This window comes from Canis lupus, chromosome 4, assembly GCF_003254725.2.
Source record: "Canis lupus dingo isolate Sandy chromosome 4, ASM325472v2, whole genome shotgun sequence".
Lineage (NCBI taxonomy): Eukaryota > Metazoa > Chordata > Mammalia > Carnivora > Canidae > Canis > Canis lupus.
Genome location: NC_064246.1, coordinates 25,784,559 through 25,810,319, shown reverse-complemented (window position 1 = coordinate 25,810,319; position 25,761 = coordinate 25,784,559). Strand labels below are relative to the sequence as shown.

The following is a 25,761-nucleotide window of genomic DNA, read 5'->3' as shown; positions in this document are numbered from 1 at the left end:
CTGAATATGACGGAATGGGGTCAGCAGAGAAACCGGTTCTGGCCACCAGAGAAACAAGAATTCAAGACGGAGTGGGGGAAGGATAAAACAGTCGCTATTCATTGATGGACAAGATTGTTTATGACTATGTGCAAAACCCTAAGAAGCCTACAAAAGAACTTCTAGAACTAATACGGTACCTGAGTTTGGCAGTGTCACAGGATAAAAGGCCAATGTCCAACAGTCAATTGTGTTTCTTTTTTTTTTAATAATTTTTAAAAAGATTTTATTTATTTATTCATGAGAGACACAGAGAGAGAGAGGGAGAGACGTAGGCAGAGAGAGAAGCTGGCTCCCTGCAGGGAGCCCGATCCCTGGACCTGGGATCATGCCCCGAGCCTAAGGGAGACGCTCAACCACTGAGCCACCCAGGTGTCCCAGTCAATTGTATTTCTGTACACTTGTAATGTACGACTGGAAGCCAAAATTAAAAGATGGAATGAGGGAATAAAAAAGCTAAGTGTGATGCTTATGGTAGCTATTTGTAGAGCTTCAGTGGACACAATACTTTTACAACTGCTCAAGAGGAGGGAGGAAGAATGTAGGAACACCTGCATTCTCGCTCCACCCCATTCTGAAATGCCCTTAGGGGAGGGTGCCTCAGACTGCTGAGAGGCTCTTCAGGGAATTCTTATCACCTCCAGAAAGAGAAACAATCTGCCTGGAAGCATCAGCATCGAACATCTGCATCTGCATCTAACCTGGGAACCTGCTAGAAATGGGGGAAGGTGGGAGGGAAAGCAGGTGATTCTGATGCACACACTATGTTCAAAACAGCAACGTCCCTACTTCATTCTGTGCCTGAGACCAAAGGCATCCAGGCTGCTGAGGTTTATAGCACCCTCTGCTGGTGCCCATCAGCAAAGGCCGATCTCTGAACCAAAAACAGGCTCACATAACAACTAATTTGCCAGCCTGAGTTTTTTATTCAAATGAAGAAATGTTAAGAAAAATCCTGTTTTGGGGTAGCCCTGGTGGCGCAGCGGTTTAGCGCCGCCTGCAGCCTGGGGTGTGATCCTGGAGACCCGGGATCAAGTCCCACATCAGGCTTCCTGCATGGAGCCTGCTTCTCCCTCTGCCTGTGTCTCTGCCTCTCTCTCGCTCTCTCTGAATAAATAAATAAATCTTAAATGTGTGGGAAATATCAGAAAGGGAGACAGAACATAAAGACTCCTAACTCTGGGAAACGAACTAGGGGTGGTGGAAGGGGAGCAGGGCGGGGGGTGGGGATGAATGGGTGATGGGCACTGAGGGGGGCACTTGACGGGATGAGCACTGAGTGTTATTCTGTATGTTGGTATTTTGAACACCAATAAAAAATTAATTTATAAAAATAAATAAATAAATCTTTAAAAAAATCCTGTTTCCTATTATATCCACTGATGTCTCATTCTACCACAGAATTTCTGAGATCCTGGTGCATTTTCCTTTGGTTCTGCTTATGGCTTTTATCCTTCCTTCTTCCAGATTTCTAATAAAGGACCCAGAAGAGTTTGACGAAATTTTCAGAGACAACGGTCTCCAGGCCAGGCAAGTAGGAGGTGGGTGGATCAGGCCTTCTCTGCCTTAGCCTAAGGGCAGTGTCACTCTGGCCACAATGGAGATGAGTCACTCTCCTAACAAACCCAGAATCTTTCAATGGCTTCCTGTAACTTGAAGCAAAATCTATCTAGTCTTCACCAGGACCTTTGAGGCTTGCATGGTTGGAGCTCTGGCTACTTCTAAGTTTACTTCTAATCATTCCTTCCCTTGCTCACTCTTAAGCTAAATTGGCCTCTTGTTTGGAGAACATGCCAAGTCTATTTTAGAGGTCAGTGCACTTCCTTTTCCCTCAACCTCTAAATATCCACATGGTTCCTCCTCCATTTCATTCAGGCCTCTGCTCAAATGTCACCTCTGCAGAAGGTCTCTCAGTGCTATGAGATAGCAAGTGCTCTCTATCACTCTATCCTTTTATCTGTTTTCTACTGGAGATGTGTGTGTATCCATTTTTGGCTCCCAAGAGTCAATTCCCACTGAGCAAAGATCACAGGGGGGCTGTGGGGGGCACACATTAGTCAAAGTGTTTTAAACTTCATGTAACAATTAAGACTAAACACTATTGAAAAGAACAGGAAAACTCAATAAGAGAGTATTGGGAGGGGCTTGTATAGGATTTTGGCTTGAGTTAAGAGATGTAAAGCCTTCAAGGAAACAAGGAGGTGGGGTGCTATTCCTGATTTAGTGTTTTTAGAAAGTTGGGGCAATTCAATATCTTACTCATATTAATAGGGGGTGGGTATCTGGTTATTTTTGTGTTGCATGTCTGTCCAGGCCTGTTTGAGTGAAGATGGTTCATCACAGTACAGTCATGCAGAACCCTCATCTGATGTGATATTCTATAACATTGTTTATCTTCAATAAGGGAACACCACTGCCAGTTACTAGGTGACAACTGTCAGGGATGCTTCTTTCTTTCTCATATTAGTTTATTGTCCAGAAAGTAGGCTTCCTGAGGGCAAGGACTTTGTTTCATTTACCACTGACATATCAGGGCTTAAACAGTACCTGGCATACAGTAGATGCTCAATAAATGCTTGGGAAATATTCATTCAAAACATCTTCCACACTTCAGGTCCTACGTATCTACAGTGGAGCCCTATATCTGGGACAGGGTAAATTCAGATCCTTGGTGTGTCTCATAGGTCATGGCAGAGCAAATGATAGTGCTGGTGGGCAGGCAGGTATTAACATTTACCCTTTACAGAACTTTTTTTTTTTTTAAGATTTTATTTATTCATGAAAGACAGAAAGAGAGAGAGAGAGAGAGACAGAGACATAGGCAGAGGGAGAAGCAGGTTTCCTTGTGAGGACCCTATCATCAGGATCTGAGCCAAAGGCAGACGTTCAGCCACTGAGCCTCCCAGGTGCACCCTCCTTTATACAACTTTAAAAATGGAAAGCAGCTAAGTCCTCCAGACTCTCCCTTAGACTAGACAGGACTTAGCTTCCCTTTGGGTGCTTAGGAAGACAACTACCAAAAAACCCCCACTACTCTGCAATGGCAAGAGATGGACAGGGTAAAGACTATGCTATAAATAAAATGGGAGAAAGACTTCTCAATCTGTTAAATCATCTTCCTTTTCCCATTCAATATTTTATAGTCATATGGGCTTTTAACAAAATATATGACACAGTCTGCAATGCAATTAGTCCTCCTGAAAGATGCACATCCCAATAAAGCTGTCACCTTCCCTTACTATATTACTATTTAAAAATACTTCTGCAGCTTACTTATGTAGAAAGGGAATTAAGATATCATTTTTGAACCTATCACATTGGAAAAAATGATAAAGTTCAGTAGTAGATTATTTTGGCAATGGTGTGGATTAACTGGCAAACTCATAAATTGCTAGTGGAAGAATAAATTGGTAAAACTTCTTTTTTTTTTTTTTTTTTTTTTTTTTTTTTTTTTTTGTGGAAGAATAAATTGGTAAAACTTCTATTAAGGTCAATCTGACAATATCTAACAAAAATTAAAATGCACAAATGCTTGGACCCAACAACTTCACTTTTAGCAATTTATTCTACCGATGAACTTGCACACATGCAAGTAATATTTATTGTAGCATTGTTTGAATAGTAAACAACCTAAATGTCTCTCTTTCAGGGAATGAGTAATAAATTATGACATCTATACAATGGAGTATCATGTTGCCATTAACAAGAATGAAGCAGGGGGATGCTCAGCGGTTTAGCGCCTGCCTGCGGCCCACGGCGTGACCCTGGAGACCCGGGATCGAGTCCCATGTCAGGCTCCCTGCATGGAGCCTGCTTCTCCCTCTGCCTGTGTCTATGCCTCTCTCTCTCTCTCTCTCATGAATAAATAAATAAAATCTTAAAAAAAACCAAAAAACTAAGAATGAAGCAAATTGCATTCTTTATGAACTTATATGGAAAGAATACTAATATGTCATGTGGGAAAGAGAAAAGAAGCTCTTGACATCAGTTAGAACTTGGATGTTGCCAAAAGCTGGCTTGGCACCCAGTTAGTCCTTATTATTTTCCTTTTGAACATAAAAAATTTCATATGATGAGACCTGTGACAATGATAATGTTAAGGTAAAAACAAGGCTATCAATAATCATGTATGAACATAGATAAAAACATGAACATTACTGGAACTATAAAAATGACCAAATATCCCTCTATCCTAATATGAGTAAATTTTTTTTTTTTGCCAATTATGACATTAGCCTTGATTTATCCTCCTGCCTTAAGATTAAGATACCCAATCACAGAATGGCCCCAGCATCCTAAAAGCATCCAATTCAGAGCAAATCCACACTTCCTTAAAACTTTTTTCCCAAACCATCTAATCCAAATCCAAATCCTAGAAATCCTTTCCCAACACCCTCCAGCTGAGATGCCCTGTAATTCACCATGGTGTGCATTCTCCCTCATTGTAATGAGTAATAAACCTAACTTATTCAACCAAGGTGTGTCCTTGGAGGAGAAGGCATTGGCATATGTTAAGTGAAATAAATAGGGTGCAAAATCATGTATATATGTGCATATATGTGTATATGCTATAATTTTATATAAAAATAAATAGAAAAAATATATTTGAATATGCATGGAACGTCTCTGGGAAAACATACTAGTTAAAAATAATTGCCTCTTGGAAGAAGTAAAGGCTGAGGCACAGAGTGGGAAGAAAAGTTTTCAGTATATATAGTTTGTTGCCATGTTCATTAATTACTCACAATTAATGACTTTTTAAAAAGATATTAAGAATCATGGGTGTCTGGGTGGCTCAGATGGTTGAGCATCGACTCTTGGTTTTGGCTCAGGTCATGGGCTCAGGGTCATGGGCCCATATTGGGCTCTGGGCTCAGCAGGGAGTCTGCTTCTCTCCCTTGGTCCCTCTCCCCCTACCCCGCCCCCTCACTTGCACACACTCTCTTCAAAATAAATAAATCTTAAAAAAAGAAAAAAAAAAAAGCAAGATAATGAGATCACAGGGATCACCCCTGTGATCCATAGTGAAGAAAAATTAGAATCCTGTCTGGACAGTTAGGCTTATCAATTTTCTAGAGGGAGTGATTTCCACCATGTTGTAGTTCCTCAAATCACATCACTACTGCTAACTGCTCTCCAGCTAGACCTCCCAAATCAGTCTCTGTGGAAAAACAGGATCAAATTTCAGGTACTTTTACATCTTATTGATGAAGGTTGCTGATTTGTCTGTATTAAAAAACCATTCGGTACACGCGTCTTCTTTAGAGTGGGATCCAAGACTCTTAAGTCTGGAATATGAACAGTTCATGGTGGTTTTATACTTCTGGCTCTCATAGGAAGTATGCTGAGAACATACAGGATTTAAATATCACACTGCTTCTAGCAGAGGCCTTACCGCTATCAAGTAGTCTTCTTCAAAGTTACAGCTGATGGTGGTAACTGAGCTTTTCTGAGGCATTCTCTTGCCCCAGCACTCCTCAAGTCTCCACCAGAGCTGGCTCCCACTCCACATTATGCCTGGCTGCCCAGCACTTGGATGGGTGGGTGAGCTACTTGACCATAAAAAAGACAACTTTGAAAAAAAAAAAAAGACAACTTTGGGGATCCCTGGGTGGCTCAGTGGTTTAGTGCCTGCCTTTGGCCCAGGGTGTGGTCCTGGAGTCCTGGGATTGAGTCCCACGTTGGGCTCCCTTCATGGAGCCTGCTTCTCCCTCTGCCTGTGTCTCTGCCTCCCTCTCTCTCTCTGTGTCTCTCATGAATGAATAAATAAAATCTTAAAAAAAAAAAAAAAAGAAAATCCTATCTAGGATCATCTTTGTTAAAAAAAAAAAAGACAATTTTGGATACAGGGTATATTATATCCTACAGTCATATTACACAAGCCAGGAGCACTTGGCAGTTCATTTTTGGGGTGTATTAATCTTCCTTGGCTGGTAGAGAGGCTTCCTACAAACTGTGCCCAGGTCTGGTTCCTTGACCTACTATCTTGGGGTCTGTAGTCTTTCTTTCATCTCCAGTTTGACCTTTTGTGTAGTTTTCCATCATCCTACCTTTTTTTATTTTTTTTGACTTAAACTTGTGCCCTTTACTAACTCCTGTTTATAAAACTACTTACACCTGTCCCAACAATTTAGACCTTGTCAACAGGCATTCCAATGCTTCTATTAAAAACACATACCCTGTTGGGGCGCCTGGTGGTTCAATCAGCTAAGCGTCTGACTCTTGATTTCAGCTCAGGTCATGATCTCAGGGTTTGTGAATCAAGCCTGTGTTGGGCTCCACATTGAGTGGGGAAATCTGCTTGAGATTCTCTCTCCCTCTGCTCCTCCCCCTACCCTCATGCTCTCTAAAATAACAAATCTTTATTTATTTATTTTTTTAAATTTTTTTATTTATTTATGATAGTCACACAGAGAGAGAGAGGCAGAGACACAGGCAGAGGGAGAAGCAGGCTCCATGCCGGGAGCCCAATGCGGGACTCGATCCCGGGACTCCAGGATCATGCCCTGGGCCAAAGGCAGGTGCCAAACCGCTGAGCCACCCAGGGATCCCAATAACAAATCTTTAAAACTATTTTTTTAAACACATACCCTGTCAACAGTTCCCTAATACATACACAAATCCAATTTTTTGCATGACAATCGGAGTCTTCTAAACCTTTCATCATGTCCTTAAGAATTCTTCCTTCAGAGAGGGCTCAGTTCAAGTTTTACACACTAAATTCTGCTTGGACCCTCAGTCCCCACTGAGTCTTCCTCTCCCAAGCTACCATTAAATGAAGACAGAAAATTATCTATTGACTCAGCTGTTTCCAAACATTTCCTTCCCCTATCCTCAGCTCTTTTTTCAAAGGGAAAACCTACAAGGAAAACTAAGTATGTACAGCACCAGCTCTGTGTGAAAATGGTACAAACTCCTCAACTCCCTTTCCTCTATCCCTGAAGATGTTCAACCAGGCAGCTTTAAAACTATGAGTTTATTCTACCAATGAATGTTGGCTACCTTTTCATGTCAAATTCCCAGGTAGATTACTAATTTCCTGGAGGCATAGGCCCTGTTTTATTGACCTCAATTCAACTAATAGTTCAGCATTATATAACTGCTACTAATAGTAGCCAGCAAGGGTATAGTATTTCATATCTGGTCTTTAATACAACCTATGTGATAGGCATTTTTTTCTCCCCTTTTTACACATAAATTTAAGTGATGCTGGAAGTAAAGGCCTAATTTAATCAACGGCAGAGATGCAACCCATACCCAGGCCCTCCCAGTCTAAATCTAGTGTATTTTCTATTCCACCAAGTAGCCTCTAGGTCTATCCTGGATTATTCTTTCCCAGAGTTCCCAAGAGAAACTAGCTGGGGCCACCACCAGAGAGGCTACAATTACTAATGGTCATGAAAATAAGTTCAGTCACGATTAAGTTCATAAGGTCCCATGACAATGCTTAGTGTTTCAATTACTCCATGGTTCTGGTCTATGGAGCTACCCTACTCTTAAGAGCTATTTTCCCTTCTTTCCCCATTCATCATTATTTCCAAAGCTGACCTGCCAGGATAGTGGCATCTTCCTATATAATCTACAATTAAATCAAAACCAAACAAACAAAAACTTTAATGTGTCCAGGAATAATTAGCTTTTTGCTTCTTTTCCCTCCCCCTCAACTTAATCCACTATTCTTCTAGTGGTCTCACGAAGATTACTTTTCTTTTCTAATGTACACAATAGAAAGGAGAAAGGGCGAATGGCTTATCTAATAGACAACTAAGAACTTGTAAATGCCAGGAACTAGATACTATATTAAGATTTAAAGTTGCTGGGCCCAATCATTGGCAAAAATAAAAATTTACCGTAGGGGATCCCTGGGTGGCTCAGCAGTTTTGCATCTGCCTTCAGCCCAGGGCGTGATCCTGGAGTCCCACATCGGGCTCCCTGCATGGAGCCTGCTTCTTCCTCTGCCTGTGTCTCTGCCTCTTTCTCCCTCTGTGTCTCTCATGAATAAATAAAATCTTTAAAAACAAAAATTTACCGTATAAAAAATAGACGAGCTGCATTAGTAATGCAAAGACTTTCAAATAAGAGACTGCAATTCAACTTTCAAATGTTTTATTTTTAGTGTTTTTAAACATTTTAATACAACAAAGATATAAAATAATATATTAGTTAAATCTGGATTTAATTTAGAATCAATATATTTACTTATATACAACACTGTGCTTCAAGACATGGCTACCACAGGAACATTCACATCTTCAAGTAATACTAGTTTCTCTGTGGACAGAGTTACATTTAGGTAGAGTTCTTAAAACAAAACATGCCCACTTTAGTCCAAGCTAATTTTGCCTCCCCCACTAAGTACCAGTTCTTCTTTTGTTCCATATCAGAAATACTTCAATTGTCCTAACAATCCATAGATTCTCCAGATAAAAAATTATTAAAATTAAGCATTTTTAAGATGACATTATTAACATGGCTCGGCTGCCATTCAGACAACCCAGTAATTCATACTGAAACATTTGAAATAATAAAATGATCATAGTATTCCATCTCTCTCCCCTTCCTTATGCTTAACATGGAATACTGAATAAAAAGTCTTTGGCTAATTTAGGGTAGAACACATTCTAAAAACACCTTTACTGGTAGCTGAATTATGGTTTATAGGTTTCATAGGTATTTTTACTGAACTTGATGTAAAGTAATAAGCCACGTTTTACTTGAAATTGGTAGCATTTACTGGATGTGAGAGGTGAGAGGGAAGACCAAAACCTACTTTCACAGTAATTTCAGTCATTCAGAACCACTCAAACACAAAGAGGGAAAAACCCTCAACCTCTCTCTTTTCTCACTGGTCACCTGAAGCAGTCTGACTTGATATTACTAACAAGTCTCTAGAGAGGTATGGGGATAATTCAGGCTACACTTTTTACAAATGCAAACCATCTTTAACTGCCAAATGAAGATGGCATTAAAACTGACATGCTTTGTTGGCTTTGAAACTATCTAAAAGAAACCAATACTGTTTAAGAAAGCTATTGGACTATTATAAAAGAATATTCTTGTCTCAAATGCCTGAATACCTGAAAGAACTGACACAGGACTATTACTGTAATTACAGTAATAGTAATTACTATTAGTAAGGGATAACTTAAGTCTACAAAAAGACTACCAAAAAATTAAATTTATTAGATCTTAGTAAGGGATAACTTAAGTCTACAAAAAGACTACCAAAAAATTAAGTTTATTAGATCACAGAACTTAAAACAAGAATATGGTTAACGTTCTCAAGCATTTTGGAATAAGAATCTTTAAAAAATGTTTACTAAAAAACTCATGATGCATTGCCTTTTGCTGAATACACTCAAAGCAGGTTACTGTTATGAATGTGACTTTGAATATATAAATAACACTTTTCCAACAGACTGTTTCATTTTGGCTATAAGAGGACTTGGCTTCACTGTTCTGTTTACAAATTATAAGATTTTTGGAATTCTAAGTAACAACACTTACGCAGGTACAGAGTAAGAAAACATACCACTTACACAACCAGAAGGTCTCTCAGTCAACAGATTTTTTTCTCATGAACAATCCACATTTCTTTAGCTGATTGGTTCTAAGTGTATTCTCATTGCTCTCTGATTAAAAACAAACAAACAACAACAAACAACAAACTACTAAATAGACCCAGCATATGGAAGTTGTATTTTTACCCTAGCAATTCTGGCCATAGAGAACTATGGAGAGGATAGCCATTTGAGAATTCTCCAGCACAGCCAAATAATTTCTCCCAAATTATTCAGTGATAACAGCACACTTGCCTTCTTCAAAACCTCCTACTCCTTGTGAACTTCAATTACCCTTCAGTAACAATGTCCTGCATAGACAAAAGAAAAGAAAAGAAAAGAAAAGAAAAGAAAAAAGAAAAGAAAAGAAAAGAAAAGAATAAAAAGACTATATTGCCCCCAGGAGTATAGAGAAATGAATCAAGGACTTCCAATATAACCTCCAGTTTGTATCCCCAAACCAAAAGTCTTCTTGGTTCCTTCTATACTGAGGTCTCAGTATTTAAGGATATAAGCCTCTCATAAGCCTGCAGCTGTAGAGAGGGTCAAAAAATACATAGATCTAAGGCATGGAGCTTTTCTACCTGGCCACATTCACACCAAAATGTGAATATAAATACCACTCTTCCAAAAAAAAAAAAAAAAAAAAAAAAAATACCACTCTTTCAATGGTTTACACTTTGACAAGAAAAAAAAAATACAAAGACAAAATCTGGAAATTTGTGGACAAAACAAAAAACAACTAAAATATAGGTTTCACATTAAAAGAAATGGAAAATAATTTTGTGTCAAAGTTTTCCAAGAAAGAGACTTGGAGATGATTAATTTATGTAAACACTGCCTTGTATTAGTTATAACAATAAAATGTAAATTTACCTTAACTTTACCTCAAATCAAATATGATAAATGCAAAGCTGAAAACTTATTTTATAATCTTCATTGCAGTCTACTGTTAGGCACTCTCAATGTCATTAGCTCTGCAAAGTTAGTTGCAATTTTTTTTTTCTATTTTGTTCTAGAATAGAATCCATATGAAGGAAAGAACACTGATGTTAGGAAATTTACCATTAAGTTACTATCTGACATTCTTGAATTAATGTTGCCACAGATTTTTTTCAAACATTTTTCCAAAAGCCAACACTCGTCCCTCCCTAGCTAAATACAGTCTTACTTGTCCCTTAGAAAGAATGGCAGTTACACATTTTTTTTATCTCAAGGGTCAAAGTGCTCTAGGGTAGCACAGGAAACATCCCTCATGTTTATGCAGTTTCCTTAGATGAAACGTTGACATTTTTGTCCCTTGCATATATTAGAATCAACAATTTAAGATATTATAAGATTCTAAAGTATTAGATTTAAAGGCATAATAAAACTAGAATTGCCTTGTACCATTTCTCAAGTGAGAAATAAAAAATAATGTTAAGAGTAGACTCAAAAACAAAAAAAAAAGAGTAGACTCAAATTGGGGTCATTCAGCACTGGTTGAAACTTGTTTGCATAATATTCTTTTCCTGTCCAATCCATTCAGGATCCTCTGTAACTTATACAGGGGTGGGAATATGACTCAAAGTGCAAAAATAAAATATTTCACCCACATTAGAGTGGGCTTCTAAGCGGCCTAATTTTAGACCTCATATGCCAGCACTTTTTCTAACTCCTTGTTTTAAAATGGAATGTAAAAACTATACAATTAATATGCCAAGTAGCTAAGCTCAACCAGTTGGGGCTCAAAATCCAATTCCATAACCGTTCTACTGTCATAACTATTAACCAAAATCATTAAAAAGTAAAGTGACAAATGTTTTCACAATGGTCAAATTACTTAAGGTACTAAATTTCTAGTGTTGTAAACAGCAACTATGTTGTATCACTTTCTGACTGCCAAATTAAGACCAAACAGAAAGAATGTATGTACACAATTGTATTTAAAAATGAAAAATAACAAAACCTTTTCATATCCAAATATGTCTGACACTGTTCACTTCTGATGGCCAAGAATGACAAATTTCAAAAACCAAAAAGTTGTATTATGCCTGCAACCTGTTATAAAGTTCTTTTCGATCACAGAAAAAATATTCTTTGCATGCATACCTCCCTATTCACGGACATTAGAACTTTATCTAACATTTAGTAAAACACTCCACTATTTTGCTCATTAAATAACATCACTTAAAGGCATAAAATTGGGCTGTCATATGTCTAGCTAACAACTATAGCACAAAGTTGTTCCAGGTACCTACCTGACTAAAATTAAGCCAATTTTATTATTATGGATGCAGCCATTTCTCCCTCATAAACACTTACTGATGGTCACACTAAACCCTCAGAACAAAATAAGAACTGCATCTTCTGTTGCACCTTTGGAGAAAAATGCCAGTACTATATTTGTACTTTGTCGCCTCATGTACGGCCTCTTCCATTCTCTTCTTCTTTCAGGCATCCTGGTATGTTCAGTATACTTTTCTTAAAGATGGTTCAGAAGGCAAAAATTATTTGTTAGTAATACAGATCACTTTCTACAGTTGCATTTTTAAAAAGATTAGTTCAAAGAACAAGTACTGCTCATTTGATGGAGGTTTTTCTTTGAAGATAATGAGGAGCTTAAAAAAATTATTTCTTGACTAGAGTCCTAATGAAGTTAAGCAAAACAAAACAAAAACACTTTCAACCAGCAAATTGCTTAAGTTCAATACAAGTACTCAACAGGCGAGGGTAACAGCCTGACTTCAATCACAACATTAAATTTGCCAAAAGAGAAGAGTCAGAAACATCTACTTAAGCTTCCTATTCAAACGAATATGTAAGGACTCTTGACTGCTCTTTCTTGATTTCTATAATCACAGCCTTGCTCAAAACATGAAACTTCACTTTGTCAACATATAAGCCAAAAAGCAAGGCATCCAGGAACAGCTTAGGAGGAGAAAGCAAAGTTATTCACTTTCAACTACTGTATATTTAATCATGAACCCATTACAAAGATTGACTTTATCCAATTAATCTTTTCATTATTGCTGGTTTTGAAAATGGCCAACAATATTCATTAGGTACTGTACCATTAACATTGCATTCAAAAAAAGAAAACATGGGAAACCAAATTCTTGCTCTCCTACTCTGCTGATATGCTCTAGTATTGGCTAGAGTATGGTAGTACAAAAAGAGTCTTGTCGTGATATAAAAGGCAATAAACACATCAATGGAATAATGTTCGTGGGCAGCCAAAATGAAGAAGATTCCAAAGAGGTTGAGAACCCAGGACAAAGTATGCAAGAAATTCCAGCTTCTTGGCGTATCTGGGAAAAGGACAAAGATCGTTTTAAAACCACATTCTTTCCAATGCTTCTAAGTCACATGTTTCTTAGGTCAGTCTGTCACTCTTCACAGAACTTGACACCCTTCCAACAGCCTCCTCTGCAGCCAGTCATCTAATATGTATGGAAGCACTAAAGAAATACTTACATTCAGTGACAAAGAAATTCAGCATAGTTAGGACGACTGTGTGGCCACTGAACATGTAATCTCCACAAGTGTGAACACCAGTTAGGGTCATCCCAAAGCCACTCCAAATGGCAAAGGCCCGGTGCAGTTTCTCCCATACACTGCCATATATCTATAAAGAAAGCTACAAATTAGTGTTTCAAGTGCTTGGAGAGGTAGGGGCTTCCAAACATCCACTCACATTGAAATTCCAACACTGAATGACTTAGAAATAAGATCTAAACAAAAGCAACCAGACTCCCAGTTTAATTAATTCCAGATATTAAATAAAGGATGGTCAGATATATTCTGGTAATTAAATGTAATCAGTAGAATACAAATTTCTCTACTAAGGATTCGTTTACAGTGAAAAAAGTCACTATTACACAAAATATTTTCAAGTTTTTAATCCAATAATACAGGAGTATTTGCTGGCAGTTCTTGCCAATAAGAAATAAGCTATAACAGAGACAATGGCTACCATTCAATCTCTATTCTTCCCTTCTTCACTGGTAACAGAATGTCAGATTTATTTGAAATAACGAACTCAACCAAAACACTGCCTCCCTAGCCTAATTGCAGCTTGGAATGGTTTTGTGACTAAGTTCTATATAATAAAACATAAGTGTAAGTGTAAAAGATTTCTGGGAAGGTGACTTATAAAGCAAAGGGACAACAACCAGATGAAGTCTCTTTTGCCTTTCCTTCTGAAAGCCTACAACTCAGACATGATAGTTGAAGCTCCAGTAGCCATCCTGGACCACTAAGTGGCCTTGAGGATGCAAGACAAGTGTTAGGACAGGAGAGGAGAAAGAGAGAAGCACCACGGGTTTTTGATAAGTACATATAGTTACACATGACCTAGTTTCAGATTTCTCTTATGAGACAGAACCATTGTTTATTAAAACCATGCCATCTTGAATTTCCTATTATTACCAGTCAGACCTAATCCCCACTCCTGTACATAAGTGTAAGAAAGTAATCTATTTTGAGGAAGAGTTCAAGAATTTGAGTAACAGTCACTCTTTTAAAAAGCATGGGGCATTTAATTTTTAAATGGCATTTAACATACAATAACAGTACAAAAAATCCTAACATGTTATGTGCATTTACTATGTGTAGGACATGCTGCTAAGTGCTTGTGTGTTACTCTATTTAATTTCTAAAACAATCCTATGAAGTGATTTAATTATGCAGCTGAGAAAACTGGCTTAGAGTGGTCAAACAGCTAATAAGTAACTTAACCAGGATGCAAATCCAGGAAATCCAATTCCAAAGTCCTGTGTCTTTTTTTTTTTTTTTTTTTAATTTATCCATTCATGAGAGACACTGAAAGAGAGAGGCAGAAAGACACAGGCAGAGGGAGAAGCAGGCTACACGCAGGAAGCCCGATGTGGGACTCGATCCTAGAACTCCAGGAATACACCCTGAGCCGAAGGCAGATGCCCAACCGCTGAGCCACCCACCCAGGCATCCCCCAAAGTTCTGTCTTACGGGGCCTTTCTACTTGCTAGATGGGGTACTGCCCAATTCATAAAGTAATTTAATAATGTCAATTAGATCTTCAAAAAAAAAAAAAACTCACAAAGAAAAAAAAACAAAGTCCTATGTTTTAAAGATTCTACTATGGCTAATTAACAACAGACATACCTTATTAGGTATCATGATTTCATTAGAAATCTCACCTGCTACTTATATACACCGAGCTTTCCCTTTCTGCCTCAGTGAAGGGCAGGACAGGAAGATGAATTTATTATTGGAGAAAAGGAAAGATAAGTTACTAAAATACACATAGTTTGTTCTTCTAAGACCTCTAATGAGAATAGGGATGGAGATGGTAACTCTTGTGAAAGTAAAAAATCAGGCAGTGAAGAACAGAGACTGCTAGGAAAATATTCTCAGCCAAGGGCAGTGATGCCAGTCAAAAGAAAGCAATCATCGTTGAGTTACTCAAGTCTTTCTATCCCTTCCAATTTTAAATGTCCCAAATATTCTGTATCTTCTTTACTTAAGGTGGGCATTCTACATTTTAAAAACAGGTAGGTTCTTGGTTCTGTCCCTAAACCTCCTACTTCTGAGAATGACATTTCTTTCTTTTTTTTTTTTTTCTGAGAATGACATTTCAAGCAATTATTTTATTTCAATGAAAATGCCCTATGGAGTTTACTATAAGGGATGTGATCGCTAGTTACTATCACCTTAACTTTCTATTTTTAACTGCTACAAATAATACAGGTCAATAAGTAGGTTATATTATAATGTAAAGCAATTAACAGTATTCAGGGCAGATTTGAATAGAAATGTCCATATATAACTAACTGATAATGAAAAACAGTCCTTAGAGACAGAAAAGGAGCTATCCATACTGTAGAGGAATGGTATCTAATTTATTTTTGTAGCACACATTACAGCCCTATGTACATATATCATTCTCTTAGTGGCTGACCCACAATTAAATCCCTCAGCTACGCGAAATTCTCTTTTCAGTGGAGTAAGCTTCTATTTTTCTTCTTTAAAAAAATCTCTTCTAATCAATTACCATAATTTTGGGGGAATTATTCTACCCCTATTTCATAGTACATACAGAAATAAATTCAAAAGAGTAAAGATTTAAATATATAACGTAAGACTGGTAGGGGCACCTGGGTGGCTCAGTCAGTTAAGCATCTGCCTTTGGCTCCGGTCATGATCTCAGGGTTCTAGGATTGAGCCCCATACTGGGCTTCCTGCCCAGCGGGGGTCTCTTTCTCCTTTACTCTCTCTCCCTGCTCATGCAAATAAATAAATAAAAATCTTTATTTTATTTATTTATTTATTTTTTTTAAATCTTTAAAACATAACAGTGTAAAAGTCTCTCATCATCTTTCATTAATCAGAATGGCAATGACTCCAGAAATTGATAAGGAGTGCTGGCAAGGGGTTGGGGAAACTGACACACATACAGTGTTGGTCATAGTGAAAAATTTGTTTTTTTTCTACTGGATGTTTGTACAAAATGTATTTAATGTGTATATTCTTTGATTTCATAATCCTACTTCCAGGAATTTATGTTAAGTAGACGATTAAATAAATGAAAATGCATAAACACACAAGAACATTCATGTCGGTACGTTTTATAAATAGTAAGATTTGGAAAGAACATAAATGTACATCATTTGGAAACTGGTAAATCATACAATGGAACACTGCAGCTATTAAAAAGATGAGGTACAGCCATATGTATTTCTTCAGAATTAAGTAAACAACATACTATTAAATAAAATATAAACTAAAAAACAATGTCTACAATGTAATCTTATCTTTTATTTTAAAAGTATCTACTAGGGCGGCCCGGGTGGCTCAGTGGTTTAGCGCCGCCTTCAGCCCAGGGCCTGATCCTGGAGAGCCGAGATCGAGTCCCACATCAGGTTCCAGTCCCACGTCGGGCTCCCTGCATGGAGCCTGCTTCTCCCTCTGCCTGTGTGTGTGTCTCTGTCTCTGTGTCTCTCATTAATAAATAAATAAATAAATAAATAAATAAATAAATAAATAAATAAATAAATAAATAAAGTCTTTAAAAAGAAAGTACTATATAAATTTATGTGAATGTGTAAGCATGCTTAAAAATAGTCTATGTGGCTATATACTCAACTATTAACAGGATTATTTATGAGATGGTCGAAAGAAGAGGGGATTATGTGAGCTTTTACTTTTCAATTTATATATTTTTAGAAATATAAAATACTGTCTTTACAATAAATAATCCTAAGCGTTATATTAAGCCCTCTCTCTTGCTTACTGGTTAGTTTCCTAATACCTGGAGAAAGTTTTGTCACCCTTTAGCTCAGGGCTGTATTTTAGTTCTTGATCCCTTGGCTGCTTAATTTTCCCTTGTTGGCATTTCAACTATTTCTATTACAATAGAACTGACAATTTTGTTTAACACTTATACAAACAATATTAAAATAACGACAAAGGTGCTATATATTTGAATATTTGGCAACACATAACTAAAGCACAGAGGCTTAGAAAAGTAAAATAATAAAATTCTTTTGTCCAAATTTAATGAGTTAAAGGCCAATTCTGTATATAAAGTACAGGTGATTTTCAAGTTTCTAAAAGTGTTTGTTTTTTTGTTCCCATCTGCATAACTTCTCCCCTCTCAATATAATCAGAAGAGAAGATATTGTCTATAACATACCAAAATAAGCTACAAAGTTTAAAACAAAAACAATAAATTAGCCATTATTTAGTATATCCTAGAAAACAGCAAGTTTAGAATAGTGGGTACTTTATTTTAAATGGAATATGGTCAAACGGAAAACTTTTTAAAAAGGAGCGGTAAGGATATTGAAGGGACCACAGTCATATTATACTGATGTGGAGAACAATGGCAAAAGAAAAAAATTAAATTTTTTTACAACTTACAGCCCATTGACAAGTCCCTGAGACAGGCAGAGTGACCTTCCTCTAGGAACTCAGCTGCCTCAACATTAATACTTTGCTAAGGGCCAATGGCAATTTTAGCTTAACATTATCCTAATCTCCAAGATCCTGTAACTCTCCTTTAACATATACAAATTCTTTTGGAAACTTTATCTCTATTCCCCAAGATACATGTTAGCAGTTATCTTCCAAGATAATGGCCCCCTGATATATATCCAAAGGGTCTCATGACTAAGGTTTAACAAGACAGTAATAAATGACCTTTTCCTGACAATAGCTAGCCTGCTCAAGGTCCTGGAAACCTTGCTTCCAAAATTCTCTAAAGAATTATACTAGTCCCTAACCCCCTCTCAACTTGAAGATATATAATCAATCAGTCACCCGTGACAACTCCAGTATAGCACTTTCTGCCCATGAGACTTGTCCCTATGCTTTAATAAAACCATCTTTTTGCACTGAAGATGTCTCAAGAATTCTTTCATGACTGCTTGCTCCAAATTCCAACATTTCCACATCAATATGAGGAACTAAAGATGCTCAGGATGGTGAGAAAGGGAAAAATGGTAATTCAAAGAAACTTGTTTTCTACAGCTCCACAGCACAGAACCAGTATCAGTGGACAGATGTTAACAGGAAGGTAGATTCTGGCTTAAGATTTCTACCAAATTATTTCTAGAGGTTATTACAGATAATGAAAAATACTGAAAAGCACATTTTAAACATTTTATTTATTTATCTATTCATCCATCCATCCATCCATCCATCCATCCTTTAGAAAGAGAGGCAGAGGGAGAGGGACAGGGAGAGAGACAACCTTAAGCAGGCTCCATGCTCAGCGCATGAGGCTGATGCAGGGGCTTCAGTCTCACAGCCCTGAGATCATGATTTGAGCTGAAATCAAGAGTCGGACACTTAACCAACTGAACCACCTAGGCACCCCTGAAAGACATTTTACCATTAAAAGTAGAGTCTTAGCCCTACTATATATATATGGTGCCATCAACCCCCCAAGAATAAGAATGAATGATAAAGAAGGTAGCAGGCTACCTTTCCAGTACACTGCAGGTGCTGTCCTGGCACGGAGAGGGAGGTCACAAACATGGTAAAGCAGCGAAGCAAGAATACAGTGCCCATCAGACTACAGAGCCTTCGAAGAAGTATTGACCTGTGAACAGAGCGACCAAAAAGAAAGAAAGATCAGAAGAAAGCAAACCCCAAAACTCCAAGCATCAAGTGTTTACTTAAAAGGAGAGCAGGTAGGAAAACCACTAGAACTAGGCTCTTTGAAGAAGACACAAATCTTAGAGAAATCTTAGATCTGAAGCATCCCTGTCCAACAGAACTTTGCAATGCTGGAAATATCTTGTAACTGCACTGTCCAATAAGGTATCCACATGTGGCTCTTGCACTTGAAATGTGACTGATACATCCAAGGAACTGAATTTTAACTTATTTCATTTTCATTAATTTAAATAGACATATGTGGTTAGGATCTGCCATGTTAAACACTACTGACTTAAGGGCATCATTTCATTGATAAGAAAACACAGCTAAGGGATCCCTGGGTGGCGCAGCGGTTTGGCGCCTGCCTTTGGCCCAGGGCGCGATCCTGAAGACCCGGGATCGAATCCCACGTCGGGCTCCCGGTGCATGGAGCCTGCTTCTCCCTCTGCCTGTGTCTCTGCCTCTCTCTCTCTCTCTGTGACTATCATAAATAAATAAAAATTAAAAAAAAAAAAAAAAGAAAACACAGCTAAGAGAAAGTAAAGGAATTATGCAAGAAAGAAGTAAGACTAGTACCTAGTCTGCCTCTCAGCTTAATATTAGTGCTATTATTTATATATTGCTCATAAATTATTTACTTTATGAGAGGTAAAACTAAACATGATTCTAGGGAATTTTTTGCTCATTAATAATTTTGTAAATTGGTTACTGATAATAGCTATCTTAAACATTCTCCAATCTCTCTTAAACTATAAAAATACTAAGTTTTTTTAGATACAAGTTTTATATTAAGTATACCTAGCAAAATTTTTTTAGCAAAAATTTTGAACTGCATTGTGATATCACTTGTACTGTCATACTATTTTTTAAAACTTCCAAACCAAAACAGACTATAATATTCTTAAACACCGGGACTATGCTTTACCCATTTTCAAAATCCTCTTCTATCCCTCAAAAAAGTATTAAAACACAGGTTAAAAGATCTTAAATTTTAGTGTGTACATCTGGAATGGAGCCTAGGAATCTACATTTTAACAAGAAACCAGGTGATTCTAATGAAAGCAGTATAAAGGCCACACCTAAAGAAGCCTTTCTTTGACTAATCAAATGCCAAAACTCGCATTTAACTGGCCACTGCTATGCTTTGCTAAATCTACCAAAGTTTCCTCTATGGTAAATTCATTCTTGAAGAGTAGATAAATTCAAATTCATGGCCTCTTGTGAGCCAAAGTTAAACCAGGAAGCAACAGTGATATTATACGTTTTTAAACCATCTCTAGTTTTAAGTAATCCAGAGTTTAAAATATTTCTGGAAAATGGGAAAGAATGAAGCATTATACAGCCTAAAAGTTTGACAAAACAATAGCAATCATCAACCTTTCTTTTCACCTTCAAAGCAATGGAATACCTGCTACTTAGGACCTAAAACCCCTCATTGGTTTACTTGAAAGCATTCCCTGTTGAGGAGAAAGGATAAAAAATTCAAGAAAGTGTACCTATTCCTCATCAGTGTCCATAGACAATAGATAGCAGATCCACAAACTTTATAGTTCTTGAAATTTTTTCATTATGTCTTTTTACTTAAATAATTTCCCCTCATTAGCACAGGAAAGAAGCCTCCCCTTACTACTTATTAATGATAAAAAAAAAAACTCTTTCCTTTATATTTCTTAATGAAAGTGCCAAAGAAGCACTTTCTCCACACAACAATTTCCTGTATCATCTTAAACCACACTGACTAGATGTACATGGTGTGCAAATAATCCCTTTTCTACTGGACCTCCTCCAAGCAGAGAATTTCTTCCACCCAAATACTGTTCTTGACCAAAGACTGTCCTTGGAGGAGTTTCTATCCTTCAACAGAAAGTGACATTTCCGATTTGTTTCCAAAGAAAGTTATGGCTAGACTGTCAGCTGTTGGCTCACGGCTGAACATCACCATCTCTGATCTTTGCCTGCAGAATACTGCTAAATTCGCAGGTATTACTTCACAGGGACTTTCTTGTTGATCAAACCCAAAACATTTTTCACAATGAAGAAAGAAGGAAATTAACAAGGAAACTACAAAAGGGGGAAACAAGGTGTGATGAACTTTATCCAAGACAGTCAAAATATTTTGTCTTTTAATGGCGTAACTGAGGTACCTGTGTTTGTGAAGAAGAAGAACCAGGAGCCAAATATAGCACAAAATCATGCCACATACTTCTGTCATGGCAAAGGCCCATGGAATTCTAGGAACACTGGAACAGAAAAAAATTACATTTTGGACTGACAAGAAGCGTATTACGTAAACGACACTCTGCAGTAAGATACTCTTCTAAATTGCCTTCTATAACTTTTATCTCTTTTAGGAGATGATATTTAAAGAAACTGGGGGGAAAGATTGTTTCATAAAGTATTCCATTTACCAAAACCTCTTTGCTGTGATTCCCAAATAATGATTCTCTGTGAAGAAGTTAACAACCCTTTTCTTCCTCCCTGTAGTATGGTATCCCTGGATACAGAACTGCCCACAAACATCAACATCGATGGGAAAAGTTTCACTCTTGCTAATTGAAGAATCAGGGCTTGAACTTGACTCCTCTTTTCTTTTTTTCTTATAATAAATTTGGTTTTGTTTTAGAGGTAGTAAATAAGAGTTTTTGTTTTGATTTATTCCTTCATTACTTTCTGCCCTCCTTTGTTTTATATCCATTTTCTTCTCTCTTTTTCCATTGATTCCTCTTTCTTCACCAAATCTTTCTTCACAGCTCCTGTGGTTATTCACTAGTAAAATACATGTCACATTTCTTAATTAAAAAAAAAAAAAGAGGGGGGGCATCTGGCAGGCTTAGTTGGTTGAGCATGTGACTCTTAATCTCAGGGTTGTAAGTTTGAGCCCCACGTTGCATGTAGAGATTACTTAAAAATAAAATCTTAAAAACTAAATACATACATAGAAAGAGAAGGAGAAGGAGAAAAAGAAGACAGAGGATGGAACAGGGTAAAGGTGGCAAGGAGTACAAACAGGTCATCTTCAGGTGGTAGGATTATTGTCTTATTTTTATTCTTTGTACATTTCCACTTAAAATTCTTATACGATGTGTAATTTTATAACTAAGGAAAGTTATTTATTAAAAAGAAAACATAAAACCTGAAAGAAAGATATTAACAGTCTACTCCAAACCTTACTCAGAGTAAGTGAAGAGAGCTAATCATTTTTAGTCAGGGACTTCTCTTTTACCTATTACACCTCAGGAAAAAAGACACCTCTTCTGTATTTTTAATCTACTGTTGCCTTTTATATCTGGTATAACTGGGGGAAGGGTTATTTCACATGTCAGAAATTTTCAGATAAAAGAGATTCCTGAAGCACCTGGGTGGCTCAGTCGGCTGAGCATCTGACTCTTCGTTTCAGCTCAGGTTAAGGTCTTGGGGTCTTGAGATTGGGTCTCAAGTTAGGCTCTATGCTAAGGGTGGAGCCTCCTTGAGATTCATCCTTTGCATGTTCCCATATAAATACATCTTTAAAAGAAAGATTCCTTTAAATGACTTTTAGCCATATAAACTTTAAAAATTAACATTAAGGGACACGTGGGTAGCTTGAGCATCTGCCTTTGGCTCACGGCGTGATCCCGGTCTGGGGATCGAGTCCCGCATCAGGCTCCCTTGTGAGGAACCTGCTTCTCCCTCTGCCTCTCTCTGTGTCTCTCATGAATAAATAAACAAACTATTAAATAAATAAAAAAATGAACATTAAAATAGATGTATATGAATATATATATGTATGTTCATATATGTGTGTATATATATAAATGTATGCAAAACATTTTCCCAACGTTTAGTATGGAAATAAGTTTTCTGACCCACTCCTTACCTAATTATTGCTCCCCAGAGGCAATCACTTTCACTCATGTGTTTTATTTGGGCAGCTGCCTACCCCCCACTTCATTTTTTCTCCCCTATTCTCAATATTGTTTCACCATTAAAAAATAATAATTTTGGCTTTCACTTAACATAAGTTTGTATATATCATTTGTAGCTGAGTCAGGAGAGAACAATGATCAAATCTCTTTCTTGTAGTAGAAATTCTTATATTCTCTACAGCTAAAAAATATATATTTTTTTAAGTTCGTTGTTTCTTGTGTGTGCCTATCACCATTCATCTTCAAACTAGTCTACCAATTTCAATTTTTCCTTTTAAGATAAATTTCTCCTAGAGTTCTTTTTTTTTCCAATTTTGTATAGCTGCATTTTCTAGTTTTCCTGTATGGCTTTTTGAAATAAAACTTGACCTTCGTCTTGGAAATTCCTTTCTGTATTAGATTCTTTGTTTCTTGAACCCATGTTCTCTTTTTCTGTTTACCCCTTAAGTTTTGTTTTTTTAAGATTTTTTTTTTTATTTACCTGGGGTGGGGGGAGCACACACAGGTAGGGGGAGGGGCAGAGGAAGAGGGGGAAGCAGACTCCTCACTGATCAGGGAGCCCAATGCTGGGCTTGATCCCTGGACCCTGAGATCATAACCTGAGCTGAAGGCCACCTAGGCACCCCTACTCATTAGTTTTGATGATGTGTATCCTCCATTTTCTGAGAAAGACAGGATGAAGAATAAACTTGGTTGTTTTGTTTGTTTTTTAAGTCAAGGGGAAGGGCAGAGAGAGAACCTTAAGCAGGCTCCACACCCAGCTCCAAGACCCACACTGTGCTCCATCTCACAACTCTGAGATCATGACCAAGCAAAAACTAAAAGTTGGGATGCTCAACTGACTGAGCCACCCAGGCACCCTTAAACTTGTTTTTAATGTTAGTTTTAAGGGGCACCTGGGTGGCTCAGTCAGTTAAGTGTTTGCCTTTGGCTCAAGTCATGATCCCAGGGTCCTGGGATGGAGCCCTGCATCGGGCTCGCTGCTCAGCGGGGAGTCTGCTTCTCCTCCTCCCTCTGCCTCTCTCCATGCTAATGCTCTCTCTCTCAAAATAAATAAATAATGTTAGTTTTATTGAGATTTAATTAACAACCAGAAAAATTCACCCATTAACTATACAGTTCAATGAGTTTTGACAAACATTCAGTCATGGAACAACTACCACAATAAAGATACAGAATATTTTCATGACTCCAAAGAAGTTCCCCTGTGCCCTTCTATAGTCAATCCCCTTTCATTTCTAGTCTAAGGGCAACCACTCAACTGATTTCTGTCGTATATTGGTTTGCCTTTCCCAGAATGGCATACAAATGGAATCTACGTACCTTTTGTATCTGGCTATTTTCACTTGACATAATATATTTCAGATTCAGCCATGTTATTCCATGTATAATTTTTATAATTTATTAAAGATTTTATTTATTTATTCATGAGAGACACAGAGAGAGAGAGAGAGAGACAGAGGCAGAGGCAGAGGCAGAGACACAGGCAGAGCTCCATGCAAGGAGCCCGATGCTGGACTCGATCCCAGGACTCCAGGATCACGCCCTGGGACGAAGGCAGGCGCTAAACCCGCTGAGCCACCCAGGGATCCCCAATCCATGTATAATTCTTAATCCGTTCACTGGTTGGTAGATTTTTGGATATTTGATGGATATCTGGATATATCCAGTTTTGGGTGGTTTTGAATAAAGACCATTATAAGTCTTTGCATGGATTATATTTTTATTCCTCTTAGGTAAACACTTAGGAATTAAACTATTGTGCCCTATGTTAAGAATATGTTTAACTTTTTAAGAAACTGTTAAACTGTTTTCAAAGCAGTTCTATCATTTTGTATCTCTACCAGCAATGTATGAGAGTATCAGGTGCTCTGGATCCTTGTCAGGTGTTATCAGTTTTTTTCATTTTAGCAATTCTAGTGGCTGTGGAGTCGGGAAGTAAATATTTTGAGACTTGCAAACTTAAAACATTTCCTTGGTAAGTGGAGCCTTATAACTAATTGGTAGCTTGCCTGGACAGAGAATTCTAGGTTAGACCTTGCTTTCTCTCGGAAAGTTAAAGGTATTGCTCTTGTCTTCTAGTTTCCACTGTTGTAAAGAAGAAGTTTGATGCTATTTGGATTTCTAATCTTTGAATGTTACTTGTTCTGTCACTTAAGAAGCTTTTAGGATCTTCACTCTAAATCAGTGTTCTGAAATTCTCCATTTCTTGTACTGGGTGCTTAGTGGGCCCTTTCAATCTGGAAAGTCATATCCTTTGAATTTGGGAAATTTCTTTGTATTATATCCTAAATATTATCTTCCTTTTTTCTCTACATATTCTTTCTAGAACCCATATTTGTTCACTGTTGGGCCAACTGGACTGATTTTACTTTTTCTCTTTTTTTTTTAAAGATTTTTTTTTTTTAAAGTAATCTCTATACCAAGTGTGGGGCTTGAACCCACAACCCCTGAGATCAAGAGTTGCATGTTCCACTGAATACAGCCAGGAGCCCCTCTCCTCTACTTTTTCATCTGTTCTATATACTGGGCAATTTTGTCAAATCTATGTTCTAATTATTCTGTTGGATTTTAAATTTCTACTTTCATTTTTTATTTTCCAAATTTCTTTCTCTGAATTTTCCTTTTTTTAAAGCCTACTGTTCCTGTCTTATAAAATGCAACATCTCTTAACTGTCAGAATATGGTTTTTTTTTTTTTTTGAAGTGTTCTTCTGCTTTCTATTTTGTGTTTCCTGCTTTGCTTTTTTTCTGTTTGCATTGGTTTGTTTTCCTTAAATGTCTGGTCATTCTTGACTGACCATTCATATTTGGCAGTCAAGTACTAAAGAATAATAATTTGATGTTCTGTGTGCATAGACTGAGCTTGTCACATTGTGGGTTTCACTGTAGAATGATGGAGCAGAATAGAGCAGAAGTCTGATTGATGAGATAGGAATATCTCCCCTATCATGGTATCTCTAGTCCTTTCACTTGTGCAGGTTTTCCAAGGAGAGGACTCTTACCCTGCTTAGAGAACTGGCACTGGGTGAGAGTGCATATAGGAAGTCTGGCTACTTAAGGGAGCTAGAAATCTCAGTGATCAGTATGTAAGTTTACATTGAAAATATACTGAAAACAGGCATCTTTTTTCTC

The 25,761-nt window shown here is 37.4% G+C and overlaps 1 protein-coding gene and 1 long non-coding RNA gene across 4 annotated transcripts in view; one reads left to right on the top strand and one right to left on the bottom strand.

Moving 5' to 3' along the window:
* Positions 1 to 3,933, top strand: LOC112651944 (uncharacterized). The gene is made up of 3 exons (XR_003131171.3): positions 1 to 175; positions 1,507 to 1,580; positions 3,689 to 3,933. It is a non-coding gene; the product is annotated as an uncharacterized LOC112651944 (long non-coding RNA).
* A 4,195-nt stretch (positions 3,934 to 8,128) lies between these two features.
* The window catches only part of SAMD8 (sterile alpha motif domain containing 8), a 49,506-nt gene continuing 31,873 nt past the window's right edge, over positions 8,129 to 25,761 (bottom strand). For all 3 annotated transcript variants that reach the window (XM_025434372.3, XM_025434374.3, XM_035715330.2), the window contains 4 exons: positions 20,867 to 20,962; positions 18,546 to 18,663; positions 13,056 to 13,206; positions 8,129 to 12,889 (listed from right to left, as the gene is read on the bottom strand). In XM_025434372.3, coding sequence (XP_025290157.1) covers positions 12,585 to 12,889; positions 13,056 to 13,206; positions 18,546 to 18,663; positions 20,867 to 20,962 — 670 coding nt within the window. In that variant the 3' untranslated portion in view covers positions 8,129 to 12,584. The remainder of the gene's footprint in view (positions 12,890 to 13,055; positions 13,207 to 18,545; positions 18,664 to 20,866; positions 20,963 to 25,761) is intronic.